General features: G+C 41.0%; 1 protein-coding gene across 1 annotated transcript in view; it reads left to right on the top strand.

Annotated features, from left to right (window-relative positions):
* The first annotated feature begins 2989 nt into the window (after positions 1-2989).
* The window catches only part of SRD5A2 (steroid 5 alpha-reductase 2), a 47044-nt gene continuing 32588 nt past the window's right edge, over positions 2990-17445 (top strand). The window contains exon 1 of the mRNA XM_055539078.1: positions 2990-3270. Coding sequence (XP_055395053.1) covers positions 2990-3270 — 281 coding nt within the window. The remainder of the gene's footprint in view (positions 3271-17445) is intronic.

Here is a 17445-nt window from a genome sequence, read left to right as displayed (position 1 = left end):
CAATAAAATATCTTGTCCACACTTTCCTCTCACTCCCTCTGCCTCCTGACTGATCCTGATTCTTCCCTGTGTGGTGTTGTGTGGCTTGCTGTGTCTCCCATTTCTAGGGATCTGTGAGTATAAACTTCCTTCATGATGGTCATTTCCATGTCTGCCAGATTAAAAGAAATCTTCAGTACCACTAAAACACACAAAAAGTAAATGCTATATGATTATATTTATATAAGTTTCAAAAGCTCGCATAAATAATTATGGTGTTACAAGTCAGGGTGGTGGTTATTCTGAGAGGGGACATGAGGAGGCCTGAGGTGAGCTTCTGCTATGCTAGTAATTAATTTCCTGATTTGGCTGCTGGTTGCAAGAATGTATTCAGGTTGTGCAAATCAATCAAGTTGTCTATTTCTAATTTGGGCACTTTATGCATGTAATATGGAGCAGTTACATTATTGGTTCCACTCTGCCTCTCCCCGTATCCCTGTCCTTTGCAGCGTAACTGCAATACTCTCCTACTCTGACCTTGGAATCCATCATGTGACTTGATCTGGACAATAGAACAAGTAGAAAGTAAGAGTGTACTGGCTTTTGGCCTGAGCCTCAAGAGGTATTGTGTGTTTCTTGTCCTTTTATGCTTCTGTTATTGAGATTGTATAGATGTGATGGGGCTAGCTCACTCATGCTAGGATGAGAGCCATGTGGAACAGAGCTGTCTCAGCTAAGGTTCTCCATCCAAACCCAGCCTGGAACAGGCCTCTCTCAGTTGCAACACAGATGAATGAGTGAGCATAGTTAAGATCAGCCTAGCTTAGCCTAGAACACCTGACCTCCATTGGACTCCCAGATGCATGATCTGAAGATAACTGACTTCTTACAACAGTTTGTTATGCAGCAAAAGCTGACTGATACAGTAGTGGGAAAAGATGATGAGGACCAAAATTGGGCAAAGTTGTAAGAGGGAGAATTGAGACAGGAGAAATTTCATTAAAAAAAAGTATTCCATCCAACTGGGTTTGAAATGTCGCATTACCCATTATCCTGATGTGGTATGGTACCAAGAAATCTAGTTTCCCAGTCTGCAAGCCAGCCTCCAGGGAGGCTCCGGCTATACTGAACAGACAAGAGGAAACTGGGAACACACAGGGAGGATCTGGGTGTGGTTGGAGGAGAGTGGAGGGGAAGATAAATGAGTTTATTTTCGGGTAGGGTGGAATTTGAGGTCTCTGAAGGAAATCCAAGTGGAGTTGTCCAGCAAGGAGGAAATGCAGATGAGAAGCTCCAGTCTTTGCTGGAGATCTAGGTTTGAGTCTTCTCAACTAGAAGGGAGTAAATGAGGAATCTGGAACTGGATCTGGAAAGCCAATGCAGACACAACTCTAGGTAGCTGTGAGAGCCGACGTCTGGTCACTCCATGGAGAGTGCTTCAGGTATAATGGGTGGGTCCTACGTGGTGATCAGCTGAAACTGCAGCATATTTACAATTTAATTTTTAACCTAACAGGAAAGTGATAAACACCTCTTCAGCAAGTAGAGGGCTCCCTGTCACATTAAAGCATTACCATACCCCAGGAATCAGGAAACAGCCTCAGTTGAAACACTGTGTACCTTTCATTGGAATACCTGGTAGGAAATGGCAGGAGTGGATGGAGAAATATGAATGGGGCTCCTGAGAGGCAGTTAGTGGGAGCAAAGGGAGAAGGATGAAGAAAGCACCCAAGAAAGCGGATAGAGGGAAAGGGAAAGATTGGGGTGGAGCCTGAAGTAGGGACAAAAGGAGAAAATTAATAGGGATGAAGCAATCAAGGCAGGTGGGACAAGAAGACAAGAAGATAAACAGTAGGTGGGAAGAGGAGGTCACCCTGGGTGGAGGAAACTGGGTTAAAGAAAGAAGAGGAAAAAAGGGGCACAAAGCAGATGAAGAATGCAGTCAAGGAAGCCTGGGTATGGAATCAGAGATGGGAAAAAGATATATTTTTGTTTTTGACCATGCCCAGTGGCATGCTGGATTTAGTTTCCCGACCAGGGATCAAAGCCCTGCCCCCTGCAATGCAAGTGCACAGTCCTAACCGCTGGACCACCAGGAAGTTCTCAGAGAAGGGAAGAAGAAACAGATAATGAAGGAAAGGGTGAAGAATGAGAGAAGTGCAGCAAACAGAAGGGCGAGAGAGAAAGAAATGCGTCTTAGGAGTTCAGAGCGCAGTTGCCCTTCGAATGGGAACATTATGTGGAACTCGATTCATCCACATTAGATGAGAGACTAGCCTCTTTCATGCAGAAAGACCGCGGAGGCAGTAGGGATGGGGAGAGGCTGGTAACTATCTGGGGGCCAGACGGTGCGGTCACTAACCAAGAAACGCGGCTCCGGGATACAGAAAGCCTAGGGGAAGCAGGACGTGTCCGGATGCTGGGCCCAGAGTCGAAGGAAGGATGCAGGGCTGAGTGGAAGCCGGAGGAGAGCGAAGGAGCACACGGAACAGGACGGGCTGGGGAGACCATGGTGCTGATGGTCAGTGGGTTGGGTTGCGTGGCGACCACACGGTGTGTGTTACGGCCGCAGAATCACCCTGGCTAAATCGTACCTGTGCTTTTCTCTTATTTCCTAGTCTCAGAAGTTGCAACTTCAGAGGTTGATGGGTGAAGAACAAATCTTCGAAGGGCGCTGAGAAGGGTGGCAGGCTGAGAAGGATGGAGAGGGCGCGCGCGCGGGCGAAGGCGCTAATATGGGCTAATGGAAGGGCCCAGGACACGACGTTGACTCCACGAAAGCCTTCGTCCATTCTCCGTCTGGCTGCTTCCAAAGTGCCAGCCTTGCGAAAGGGGCATCGCTGCGAGCCTAGCCAGGGCTGACCGCACTGGGATGGGAGGTAGGATGCAGGGGCGGGAGTCAAGGCCGAAGGGGCGGACGCGGGGGTGGCGTTTAGCTCTCCATAAAGGGACCGTGGGGGCCTCGCTCTCTTCTGCGCTGCTAGCGGCCACCGGCAGGGAACACGGCGCAATGTCTGTTCGCTGCCAGCAGAGTCCGGTGCTGGCAGGCAGTGCCACTTTGGCCGCCCTGGGGGCACTGGTCCTGTACCTCGCGGAGCCCTCCGGCTACGGGAAGTACTCGGAGAACCTGATGCCGGTGGCTCTCCGTCTGCCCGCCCGCGCCGCCTGGTTCCTGCAGGAGCTGCCCTCTTTCGCGGTGCCCGCGGGGATACTCGCCGGGCAGCCCAGCTCTCTCCTGGGTCCGCCTGCGACTGTGCTTCTGGGTCTCTTCTGCGCACATTACTTCCACAGGTAGCGTTTTCCTTTGAGGGCGCGGAGTGGAGCGCACCTCCAGGCTCCCAGCGTCCAGGAGCGCAGCGCGCCGGGCGCCTGGAGGATCGCAGAGGGGAGTTGCGGGCAGCTGTAAGGAGCTTGGAGTGCGGGGCCAGGGGAGCATCTGACAGCGCCGGGGCTGCGGGCGGGACGCTGGCTAGTGGAGAAGTGATCGCGGGCAGACGCCGCCACCGCTCTCCACGGCTCCGAGCGCTTCTCAGGTCTGCTTCGAATCCTTTGACTGCGCTGGGGGAAGAGCGGAGCGGGAGGCGACCTGGAAAGCTGTTGGCCCAGCAGTAACCTCTCCGATTCCGCGCGATCCCGTGTCACCTGTGGCGTCTTGCCCATCTCCCCTTCTCATTCCTTCTTCACCTTTCCTTTACAGGGTGTGGGCTGGCTAGTTTTGAGGTCTTGAGGGAGCCCAAGTATTGGCATGTAGCTCAGAGGCTCTGGATCAACTTATCTCGGCAGGGAGATGCGCAGAGTCAAACTTAAATGGTGGGAAAGAGAATGCAATGGGAACCCCCGGGCCTGAGGAAGAGTCCCACTTCTCCGGGCCCACGGAAAAGGGACCGCGCTCACCACCAACTCGTTTCATGTTCCCCTGGTACATAAGTGTTAATGAGTTGAAGTTAGCTTAGAGCCCAAATGTTCTTCTGAATGAGGTTCAGGATGGGGAACACATGTATACCTGTGGCGGATTCATTTTGATATTTGGCAAAACTAATGCAAATATGTAAAGTTTAAAAATAAAATAAAATTTAAAAAAAAAAAGGAAAAAAGAAGAAAAAAAAATCTGAAGTTCAGGAGAAATTTACCTTCTGGTCTGAGACGGAAAGAAGGAAAGAAACCAAGGGATTTCAGGATTTGGAGAATGACTGCTCAAAAGAGACTCATAGGGGAAGGAACAAGCGCTTGATTCAGTTGCCCACCATGTCTAGTCATTTGCCACCTGCAGTCCCATGTAGCCCCATTGTAACCTTGTGAGATATGCATTTACTGTGCCCATTTTATAGACAAAGAAACTGAGGCTGTTTTAGGTTAAGTGGCTGAATGAAGATGATACAGCTAGTGCCCAGCCAAATTAAAATCTAAGCCTGCGAAACTCCGTGGCTCAAGACCTTTCCACCATGTTAAACGGGTAGATACTCTGCAAGGATAAAACAGAATTCATAGACAGAGAAAAGTTGCCAAACCAAACCAAGAACTGGAACAGAAGCACAGCCTTTTTTGAATAGAGAATTTATGGGATCAAAAAATCAAGGAAATCTAGGCATTAGGGTAAACAATTTGTCTCAAAGCTGAAAGGCATCATCCTCTCTCATAATGGATCATGAGGGGAAAGTGATGCCTCATTTTGGGAAAAGGAAGTGTAGAAGAACAAGTTTTAAACTGTCTTTTCTTATAACCTCTTCTTATCCTCTGGATCTTTTTTATTGGTTAAGATTTAATATTTATGCAATTTTAACTGAATTCTCACTCTTTTAATAATTATTGTCAAGCAACCATTTTATAAATGGTTGTCCTTTCTGGATTTTATTTTACCCAGATTTAAGTGGTTAATTTGCACAGAAAGAAAGACATTAGATGCAGAAGGCTAGAGACCAGCTTTTGATTTCGCTTGTTTTCTGAAAGCATATTTAACAGAAAAAATGTGATTTTTATCAGAAAGTTACTTTTAGCACCATAAACAATATTTTTATGAGTTCATTTCATCTTGCAGTAAAGATTAGTGTTTTCTGACAATCCTTTTAACAAAGAATTTTAGACTTGTTTTTAAAGCCAAAAAGTACTTTTCCTTAATAAATTATGACAAGTACATTAAAAGAAGCAAGGAAGTAATTACTCATAAAATGAATATCGACATACTGTTCATCTTATTCAGGGGAAATTTAAAATGTAAGTAAAGGATCTGGGGACTAAGTCTGCCTGCAGGAAAATTCCCACTGAAAACACAACTCTGGGGGAATGAGTTGTCCCTAAGGAATGAAGATGTGATGTTTTGTACATCATTCCCCTTGTGTGAACTCTTTGTTTGAGTCCGCTGGACTATTGAATCTGTTATCATTTCAAGTGCTTACAAGGGGTTACTCCAAACACGATTTGAGTTATCTATAATCCTCATACCAGCCCATTAAGGAAGTTCTATTATCACCTCCATTTTCCAGGTGGGAAACTGGGGCCAAAAAATGATTAAATAACTTGCCCAAGGTCACACAGTAACCAGGGACCTAGGATTTAGATCCATGGAGTTTGAATCCAGATCTCAGGCTCTTAGCTACCACGATAAACTGTTTTATATTTGTTCTTGCTGTCTTGTTCTTGCCCTTTAAAAAACTATATTTAGGTTTAAAGTTATTTTTTAAGTTATAAAAATAATGAATGTTTACTATGGAAATTATGGAAAGTACAAAAGTAGAAAAATTTTGATAATTTCAGCACCTGAATACATTAATTGTTAATGTTTTGGGACATTTCCATCAAGGCTTTAATTTTTATTGGTAGATTTTTATACATGCTTGCTATATTGAATATATATAGATTTTAGTTCTACCTGAGTACTGCCCATAATAGAAATTTCCCACATTATCATAGAATCTTTGTAAATATCATCTTAGTGGTTGCTTGTTATTTCACTTATCCTAAAGACAATAATTTATCTATCCATTAATTTGTAGCTTTTGAAATAATTTAAATAAGTTTTACATAGACGTTTTATTAAATGGGACAATTTGTCTTTTTGTTTAGGCTAGGTTAAATAAGGCTATGATGTACATTTTTGCATCTAATATTTTTTTCAGAAGTCAGGGCCATTCTCTTAGCCAGGATTCCCAGAAGTGGTTCAAAGATATGAGCATTTTGGCTTTAAGTGTTAGAAGTCATTTGGGTTGATAGTGAGGGCACATTAAAAAAAAAGCTCCAGACTGCCTTGGTTTTATCCTGTCCTGTACATAGCTCTGACACAGAGAATATGATGGAGGGAGAAGTGTTCACAAGAAGGCTGGTTTATCTGTGGCTTAGACTCTTCTGCAAAATGTCCTTTGGGGACTATTCAGAAAGCAATATGTCCCATAGGATAGACGGTAAAACTCTTTGTACTTTTCTCCATACAAGGATGACATACTAGAATGTGAATTTCACAAGGGCAGAGGTGTCTGTCTCATTTGTTTATGGCTGTGTCTTGGTGTAGAAAGTGCCGGTACATAGCTGGTACTCACTAAAATTTGTTGAATGCATGAATGAACTCTTCTTCTGACATCAGTAAAGGCAGTCAGAAATGTGGGAGAGCTAGCAATTACTTAGGAATCATTGCTGAGATTGCATGGCTAGGTCAACTCAGATCATTCTCTTCCCTTCAGAATCTATTGTTGTAGTTATTTGGATGGTTTAGCTACGTGAAAATGACTGCTGTGTAAGCATGTTGCCTAATCCCACGTCTAAAGTTGTTTAAAGTCAGAATTTTCTCACCTCTTGTTGACCTTGATTATAGCCTGGAACGATACTTTACCCCTACTCCCTGATTGATCATTTTCTCAGCTTGCCATGGTGTTTTAGGCAATAGTCATCACACCACCTAAGCCTGGGGGAAGCTGAAGTTTTTTCAAGACTTGGGTGTGACCTTGGTGCTTAGATAAAAAAGAAAAATCTCTTTTCAAAAAAAGGTGACTATTTTGTAAAAAGTTGATGGCAGTTTGACCTTCCACGAGGCACATCCAGAAGCAGAGGGTAATGCACACATTAGAATCTATTTGAATTTGGAGAGAACTTTCCTGTAGTTTAGATGCTGAAACTAATGATGTTTTCTATTCAGCCAAGTACAACGATGGCTTCAGTAAGAGGTCTTTTTGCTTGATTGCTCAGTTCATCCTCCTAGGCATGAATCCTCCATCCTTCAAGACTCAGATCATCACTTCCTCCAAGAAGCCTTCTCTGAGTCCTTTCTCCTTTTGTAAATCAAGATGTGGTACCATTCCTTGGGCTTTCATAGCAGCCAGGGTGGCCTTCCATGAGGCACTTCACACACTTGATCATAATTCTCTGTTTTAAAGAAATGTCACATCTGTCCAGGCTCCTCATTTTATAGAAGCAGAGCACCACAGAGTTTAGTCAATTAGGGGCAAAGAAAGGACTGGAACTTGAGTCTCCTGTGCCCTGTCAGTGCTTCTCCAATCTCATGACCTGCACAGGTCTCAAATATTCAGAAATAATCAAACCTTGTGAAGGAAATTAGTTATTGGCTGAAATCAGAACGATGATTAATGTGGACGTTGGAAACCATCTTAACAAATCTCTCCTCTTACACACTGAGCAGAAAGGCTCGCGTGGAATAAACTGAATTCTTGTGGTCACTTAATCATGTGTTAAGGACATTCATGAGGCATAATTTGGATCAATTAAGATTAACTGAGGGATTCTTTAAAATGGGGGATCTTTAAAAGCAAGCTTTTTCTGTATAAAAGCTAGATAGTAGCTATTTTAGGCTTTGCAGTCATACAATCTCTGCTACAGTAGGTACTCAACTCTGCGATTGTAGCATGAAAACACAGACAGTATGTAGAGAAGTGAGTGTGGTAATGTTCTAGTAAAACTTTATTTACAAAAACAGGTAGTGGGCTGTATTTGGGCTGTGGGCATATTTTGCCAGTCCTTCCTTAAGAAAACCATGAGTAGCATAGATTTACATTTAGTTCTCTGTTAAATTCTATCATAAAATTGTGTTAAATCCTGTATAAAAGCAGTGGACCTGGTCTAGGAAAATTCTGCTACCTTTTAATAGGAATTTGATAGTAAATCTCATTTTCTGGGGATTCCTGGGTTCCGAGTCCTTTATTTGAACCTTTGTGGGAAATAGTAAGAGTCTTGGAGTTTACATTCTAAATAGGATGACATCATAAGCACGTCTGAAACATATACAGCTATGTTTGCCAGAGATGTAAACAAGTTTTAGAGATCTTGACCACTTTTACCACATTGAAGAAGGGACCAACTTCTTACTCATTTTAAGTCTAACTTAATGTCACTTAAAAAGAACAATCATGATAAGGAATCGGCGATCCTTGTTGGTGAAGTGATGTGTATGAAGTTACATGGTGAGGAAGGGGCAGAGTGGGGCTTGAACTTGGGTCTCCCAATTCTTTATCAGAGTTCCACGTGCTCAGAACTGTGCTGGGCCCTAGGGGGAACACACAAAAGAAGTACAATAGCTGGTCCTTGTCCTCCAGGAGGAAGGCCGGAAAACGCATCATGGTGTGTCTGACGCTCCATCTTGTGTGAAAGCTTGGTGGTAGCAATGTCAGTGTGAAAGGTCCAGGATGGGTGGGAAAACGCAAGTTGAGTGACATGTGGACCATGGTCATGCTACTGAACGTGCTGAGGTCTCTGGTGCCTGTCTGAGTGTGCAGATGGGTGGGTGGGTTTTGAGGAAGCCCGATAAATAATGACACCCCTCTTTCCTACCCAAGTTCATAATCAACTAAGAGATCCAGGAATCAGGCAACTAGAGACAAATTACCACCCTTTTTAGTGGTAAAGCCGGTTTGGGGCAACATGGTTTCCATTTTGGATCCTAACACTGTCCCTCAGAAACACTCAGCAACAACGATGGCTGGATACCACAGGCCTTACGCAGTAGTGCCTGTTCTGGAAAGACAGCAGATTGAGAGAGAGCCTGAGCTTCAAACATTCCTTGAGAGGTCCTGCTTTTAAATTTATCATTTATTCCTCCTTTCCTGAGGGGAAATACGTGAGGGGGAGTGGAAAGGCCAGGAGGGATACTCAACTGAAGGGCCCTCAGTAAGCACGAGGGGGAACATGAATGTTTTCTGTTACCAGATGGACCATGAAAATTGTCTACCTATTGATTTTTGCCAGAGCTTGGCAACTTGGTTCTGGAATCTGGGGCACTTCCCATTTTGCTTTTTGACTCCTTGCCACATATGGCAATGGGGATATCAAAGGCTGGATTCAAGATGTTGAAAAAGTTGCTGCACTCAACCCAACAGCCTTTGAGGATACTCAGCTTAGCATAGGAGCTCTAAATCTTAAAACCCTCTGAACTGGGGCCAGCAGTGCAATTTGCCTTCCCTTTGGTTATGGAAGGGGGATAAAGGAAGGAGAAACCAATATTTATTGAGCTCCGGGTGTTCCTGGAATTATGTTGTGTGTTTTATATCAGTTATCTCATTTTGTCCTTGAGACAATTGCTGTTATTAATGTGGTTCACAAATAACTGTGCTCTGCCTGATTGTGGTGATTGGTGGCAGTGAAGGGGAGTGATGAGCAAGCACTTAGCTGGTCCTCGAAGGATGCTCTATTCCCAGGTTTGTGAGTGGGAACGAGGCGTTCAGTCAGGCAAAGGGGGCTGTTTGGTAGCCTAGGACTTAAAATTGCCCTATGCGCCATGTGTGCTCCATCTTAGAATACTTCTCCTCTTTTTAATATCAAATCTCTCTTTTATCATGCCATATCTGATCCTACTATCCAAGCCTTAAATCAGTTCTCGACCATATTCAAGATTCTCCCGTTATACTTACTTCATGTTGTCAAGGCTGATCCTAAAAGTTACTGTGAAGAAAGTAAGGCCATTTGCTTTTGACAGTTTTCCTATTTGACAATGAAAAATCCCAAATCCTTTTCTTCATGCATTCTTTGTTTCTCACTCCTGCCTCTAATCTGTCCTCTTTCAACAGCACTTCAGTCTCCCAGTGAGTGTTCTTTACTTACTAAAAGTTCCCTATCTGATAAACAAATCTAAATACCAGTGTGTTAGGTCCTTTGTTTTCTTGTTATTGAATTTTGAAAATTCTTATATATCCCAGATACAAGTTCTTTACCAAATATGTGCTTTGCAATTAGTTTCTCCTGGTCTGCATGACTTATCTTTTTTTCATTCTCTTAACTGTGTCTTTTGAAAAACAGAGGTTTTTAATTTTGATGAAGTCCAGTTTTTCTATTTTTTTTCATGCAATTAGATCTAAGAAACCTTTATCTAGTCTAAGGTCACATAGATTTTCTCTTATTTTCTTATAAAATATTTATTGCTTCAGGTTCTACATTTTTGTCTATGACCTATTTTGAGTTAATTTTTAGATAGGGTTAGAAATATGAATCAAAGTTCTTTCTTTTACATATGGATAGCCCATTGTTCCAGTACCAATTGTTAAAAATACTTTTCTTTCTCTAACGAAATTGCTCCTGCACCTCATGATATGAACAGATACTTTGCTAAAGAAAACATATGAATGGCAAATAAAAACAGGGAAAGATGCTCAACATCATTAGTCATTCAGTTCAGTTCAGTTCAGTCACTCAGTTGTGTCCGATTGTTTGCAACCCCATGGACTGCAGCACACCAGGCCTCCCTGTCCATTACTAGCTCCCGGAGTTTACTCAAACTTATGTCCTTTGAGTTGGTAATGCCATCCACCCATCTTGTCCTCTGTGGTCCCCTTTTCCTCCTGCCTTCAATCTTTCCCAGCATCAGGGTCTTTTCCAGTGATTCAGTTCTTTGCATCAGGTGGCCAAAATATTGGAGTTTCAGCTCTAGCATCAGTCCTTCCAATGAATATTCAGGACTGATTTCCTTTAGGATGGACTGGTTGGATCTCCTTGCAGTCCAAGGGACTCTCCAGAGCCTTCTCTGACACCACAGTTCAAAAGCATCAATTCTTCAGTGCTCAGCTTTCTTTATAGTCCAACTCTCATATCCATACACATATACACACACATACAATCTTACATCTCACATCACATAATGCGATCTCATATCACATTAGTCATTCAGTTCAGTTCAGTTCAGTTGCTCAGTCGTGTCCAACTCTTTGTAACCCCATGAATCGCAGCACGCCAGGCCTCCCTGTCCATCACCATCTCCTGGAGTTCACTCAAACTCACATCCATCGAGTCGGTGATGCCATCCAGCCATCTCATCCTCTGTAATCCCCTTTTCCTCCTGCCCCCTATCCCTCCCAGCATCAGAGTCTTTTCCAATGAGTCATTAGTCATTAGGGAAATGCTAATCAAACTACAATGGGATACCAGTATGTTTCCATTAGAATGGCTACATTAAAAAGACTGAACGTACCAAGTGCTATTGAGGATGCAGAAGACTAGAACACTTATACATTGTTGATAGGAATGTAAAATGGCAGTCTCTTTGGAAAACATTTTGAAGTCTCTTAAACAGTAAAACATAAACATACCATGTGACCTGCCCATTCCATTGCTAGCTCTTTTTCCAAGCAACATAAAAGCATATGTTGACACAAAGACTTGTATACACATGTTTCTAGCAGCTTTATTTGTAGTAGCCAAAAACTAGAAACCACCCAAATGTCCATCAAAAAGTAAATGAGTAAATAAACTGGTATAGCCAAATAATCTAATACTACTCCACCATAAAAATGAATGAACTATTGATGTGAGCTACAAGGATGAAGCTCAGAATAATTGTTCTGGGTAAAGAAGCCAAGCAAAAAGAAGAGTGCATGCTTTATGACTCCATTAGTATACAACTCTGTGAAATCCAAACTCATCTATGGAACATGAAGTACATCAGTGATTTCCTGGAGACAAAGGGAGAGACAGAAGGATGAGTTTATGAGTATGAACAAAATTTTGGTGGAGATGGATATGTTCATTGTTTTGATGTCATGACGGTTTTAAAATTTATCAAACTGCATGCTTTAAATATGTACAGTTAATTGTTAATTATATTTCAATGAAGATTAAAAAACCTATAGGCAGACCTATGAAAAAACTGTGTGTATGTGTGACCTTGTGTCGCTGACAATTGTTTAGAGTTTCTGTGAGGCGATGTTTAACAGTAGCTGAATAGCTGTTCACTTTCTTCCCCCAGGAATTTCACTTGGGGAGGATACTCAAGGGAAATAGTCCAAAAGAAAGAAACAATTTACATAAAATTATGGTGTTACGGTTCACAGCTGTAGAATACTGAAAGTTACTTAAATGCTCTACTATCAAGGACTAATATGATTGAATATTATGTATACTTCAAAAATATTAGCTTCTTGGATCTGTGTCTGTGATGAAAATAAGTATAATGTATAAGATCATTTAGTGAAGAAATAGCGCAAAATGAATATGCTCTGAGAAATACCTGTCAACGCTTATGAATTAATATATTAATTAAAGTGATGTGAATAGCTGATAATTTTGGTTTATAGATTTGCATGTAATATTTTCCAAGTGTTTAATTGTATAAGTCTCACTATACCTAATAGAAGGAATAATACTGACATTATGAGATTTTAAGTTACCTTGCTAGCTATATAATTAAATGCCAGTAGAGATCAAGACATTTCTACAAGAATGGATAAACACAAGGTCCTACTGTATAGCACGAGGAACTATTGATATAAGCAATATGGTGTGATAAACCATAATGGAAAAAATATAAAAAAGAATATATATGTGTATAACTGAGTCACTTTGTGGTACAGCAGAAATTAACACAACACTGTAAATCAACTATACTTCAATAAAATGATAAATTAAAAGGAAAGCTCTTTCTACAAATAAGCATTGCTTTGAGGGGAAGGTCACCACTACATGATCTCCCCCACTAAGCCACTAGGACATCACTAACTTCTGAAATTGTCATCTTTGACCCTTTGAGTTAGGGTATTGAAGATTCCTTAAAATGCAGTTGTGTTTAAAGTTGTTGTTCTATTGCTCAGTTGCTCAATTGTGTCTGACTCTTTGTGACCCCATGGACTGCAGCACACCAGGCTTCCCTGTCCTTTACCATCTCCCGGAGCTTGCTGAAACTTATATCCAATGAGTTGGTGATGTCATCCAACCATCTCATCCTCTGTTGTCCCCTTCTCCTCCTGCCTTCAGTCTTTCCCAGCATCAGGTCTTTTCTAATGAGTCAGCTCTTCACATCAGGTGGCCAAAGTATTGAAGCTTCAACTTCAGCATCAGTCCTTCCAATTAAAAGCAGAAATTTTTGACGTTTGGTTGAAATCTATCATATTGCTATTTGTTTCTATTTGTCTCGCTGTTATTTGTTCATATTTTCCCTCTATCTTCCATCTTTTGAAATGAGTGTTATTTTATTCCATTTTATATCACCATTTACTTTCAAGTGATATTATACCACTTCATGTATAGGAATATGAAATAATATACTTCCATTTCTCACCTGTTGACCTTTATGCTATTGTATTTGTTTTACTCCTACACATGCCATAAGAAGCTTCAACATATTGCTCTTATTTTTGTTTAAACAGTCAATTATCTTTTAAAGGGATTTAAATGATAAAATCATGTATTTGCCATTTCTGATGTTCTTTACTTTTGAACGTTGATCTATATTTCTATCTTATTTTTTCTTTTGCCTGAAGAATTTAATTTTTTAGGACGGTTTTTTTATATTTTGAATATCTGAAAATGTCTTTATATCTCCTTTGTTTCTGAAGGTATATAATTCTAGATATAACATTTTAGATTGCAGCTATTTACTTTCAGTACTTTAAATATGTCGCTCCACTGTTATCTTGCATACATCATTTCCAAAAAGAAACCTGTCTTTTTCCTTATCTTTTTCCTCTTTTATGAAACTGTCTTACAGATCACTGATGCTTTTATCATTTTTTAAGATTTTTTTTCAGTGTGTTTCTTTTGGATAGTTTCTGTTGCTGTGTCTTCAAGTTTACAGTCTTTTATTCTGTGATATCTTATGTATTATTCATCCTGTTTCCAATCTCAGACATTGCAGTTTCCATGTCTAGAAATTCGACTTTGGCCCTTTTTGCTATTTTCTATGTCTCTACTTAATTTTACATACTTATGAAATACAATTATAATAGCTGCCTTAATGTTATTGTCTGGTAATTCTAACATCTGTGTTTTCCTGCTTCTTTGCATTTCTGGTAATCTGGACAGAGGACTTGGTGCATGGGGTCAGAAAGAGTCAAACATGACTGAGCAACTAAGTACAGCTCGGCACATTGTAACTTGCTGGCTATTGCATATTTTTGTATTCCTATAAATATTCTTGAGCTTGGTTCTGGGTTGCAGTTGAGTTACTTGGAAGTAATTTGGCCCTTTCAGATCTTGATCTGATTTTCTAGGTACTTCTAGAAGAGTGCTAGTGCAAGGGCTAATTAATTCTCTCCTCTGATCCAAGGCCTTTTTGAGTGCTCTACCCAGCGTCCCATGTATTACAAGTTTTTCATTCTGGCTGGTGGTAATGGGCTATATTCCTGGACCATTGTGAATGACATCAGAATCCCTATAAAACTGGGCTACAGTATAAAGTCAAACAGCTAGAATTAGAAAACCACAGTTTTGTTTTTGCAAACAATGAGAAATAAAGGATACAAAATTGTAGCTTAGAGAAATGATGTATTTGTGTCCAACAGTGAACATGTCTTGTCCTTAGCTTAACTTAGTAAGCTTGCTGAACTTTGTACTTCAAGATGAAAACCACCCAATGTCACAATTTACAATTTGTTATTTTGGTCGTGTTCATTTATCATGAGTGGCTGAGCAGGTGTGTTTACACAATGCCAAAACACACACCAAACCTGTCAACTTAAAAAGAAGAGATAAACTAGTTATTCAAATTAACTGATTAGTTACTCAGGTCAAGAGATCCATTTGGGTGTATTAGTATACTAAGATCTTGATCTTAGGAACAAACAAACATATAAATGAATAGGGTCAGTGGTCTGTAGCCTGTTTCTTTTAGGAGGTTGTACCTCAATGATGATTACTCTTTCCATCACTCAGAAGAACCCTCAGTTTCTTAAAACTTTGGTAATTAATTGGCTATTCAGACTGAACTTCTATTTTGATGTAGAGGCAGAAAGAAAGAGGAAAATTGAATAAATGAGCAATTCCAAGTTCTCTCAATACTACCAGGACAAAAATATTAAGAGACAATAATAAACAGGAAACTTAAAAATGGTATACTGTGTTTTAGGTCTTCATGAGCTGGTCATCTCAATGTTTTTCATAATTTTAATATATCTATTGGATCATGACCACCAGATAATTCACACCAGATGACATTTGCAAGGGATTGACAATGGGACCTATCTGTTCTGGAATTTTTCCCATGGTACAACCCTTATGAAAAATGATCAACCATTCTACCGCAGGGGGAAAAAAGTAGTTTTATTGAATTGAGCCCCTTAAAAAATACTAGATTTTGCAGTCTAATTTCTCTGTGTGTACATTTGGAGAAACCAAAACATCTGGTCACTGCCAATTTGAAAAGTTTGTTAAATTTGCCATTGGAGGTTATGAAGTCAGTGGTTTTTAACCCTGGCTACACATTGGAGTCATCTGGGGGCGACTCTTAAGTGCTGCCAAGGCTCCCAATCCTATGCCCTTGATTCTGTTATTTATCTTCAGTGTGCTTCTTCACCTTTAGCACTGGGTGATTTGAATATGCAACCAGAGGTGAGAGCCTCCAATGTAGACAAATTCCCGTGAAACTGGCATTTTTTTCATACAGTGAATGCAATAGAGCAAAGTGCTCAAGAACATTGACTCTGGAAATAGTTCCATCTGGACTTGGATCTCAACTGTGATATTTCATAGCTGTACCAACTGGGGCTAATTTAATCTCACCGTGCCTTAGTTTCCTCATCTGCACAATGAGGATAATTACAACACTACCTATCTCCTAGGGTTGCTGTAAAGATTAAATGAGTTAATATGTGCAAAGTACTTAGAACAGTACCTGGAGCATAGTAAGCACTGTATAAATATTAGTTGTATGTGGTTCTTTGCTGGCAGTTCCCTTACACGATGTCTGACCTGAAATTAACTTCAGTGACCTAATATTACTCTAACAAGGTGACTAGTTCCCTGTAGTTGCTATAATAAATTACCACAAACTGGCTGCCTTAAAACAACAGAAATTTTTTCTGTCATCACTCTGGAGGCCAGAAGTCTAAATTTTTTTTCTCCTGTCCTTTTGGAGGCCAGAAGGCATCAGCTGGGTTCCCTGTGGAATCTCTAAAGGGAGATCCTTCCTTGCCTCGTTCAGCTTCAGCAGCTGCCTACATTTCTTGGCTTATCTATGTTCTGTCTTCACATTGCCTTTTTCTCTGGGTATCTTTCTTCTCTTCTTCTGCTCCTTGTGTAAGGATACGTATGATAGCATTTAGCATCTATTCAGATTATCCAGGATAGCTTCATCTTCTCAAGATCTTAATTTAATCTCATCGGTTGCCATATAAGAATATTCACTCTTTTGCTATAATGAAGTAATAGTCACAAGTTCTGGGGATTAGGGCATAAACATATTTTGGGGGCCAGCATTCAAACCACAGCACAAGGCCCATAATTAAACATAAGCTTGGATGGCATGCACCATGGACTCATTCTGTATTTAGTCACTTTTGCACTTGACCTGTACTTCCCACTCTCTAAGATGTCTAAAACCATTACTCACATTGACAGGTGTCATCTGAGTCTATAGACAAGTGACTGTTCATCATTTCTTGGGAAGCACTTGGGGAAGTAGGCCAAGGGCTCAGAGGACTGGTTGGCCTAGTGCTCTTTGGCATTCAGAAAGGCTCCTACAAGGAAAGGCCTCTTGGTGAGTTCTGCTCCAAGAAAATAATTTTGGGGAAACTCTATTTTATGATCAAATGCAACTCAAAACCTTCACCAATTCTGGCTTTAAATCTGGAAAAGTTTGATGCTCGTTTTACAAGAGAACAGTGTGGTGTTGCATTAATCAGGGCTTCTTCAGTTTCAAGTGACAGAAAATTCAAGTAGGTTTAAGTAAAATCTGAATTAGTTACCTTTCATGACTGGAAAATTCTAACTTCAGGTCCAGATTGATTTAGTGGTCCCAAGATACCATCAAGAGCTGGTTTCTCTCTGCAGCTGTTGGCTCTACTTCTTTTACTGGCTCTGTTTTCAGAAAGGCTGTCATTTGGTGGCAGCAAGACAACTGCAGCACCTAAGAGTGTACATCCTCCATGGGGTCGCAAAGAGTTGGCTATGACTGAGCGACTCAGCACATCCTCTCAGACCCAGGGCATGTGGAAAGAAGAGTTTTAGAAAAATCATAAGCAAAACCATATTGGAGTTTATATGCCCATCTCTGAAATAGCCAGTGTAATAGGGTTATCCTTGTTCTGATTGGCTGAGAATGGACCTTTTCAC

The sequence above is a fragment of the Bubalus kerabau genome, chromosome 11 (genome assembly GCF_029407905.1).
Source record: "Bubalus kerabau isolate K-KA32 ecotype Philippines breed swamp buffalo chromosome 11, PCC_UOA_SB_1v2, whole genome shotgun sequence".
NCBI classification, from domain to species: domain Eukaryota; kingdom Metazoa; phylum Chordata; class Mammalia; order Artiodactyla; family Bovidae; genus Bubalus; species Bubalus kerabau.
The sequence above is the reverse complement of the archived record's forward strand: the minus strand, read 5'-3'. Positions and strand labels throughout refer to the sequence as shown.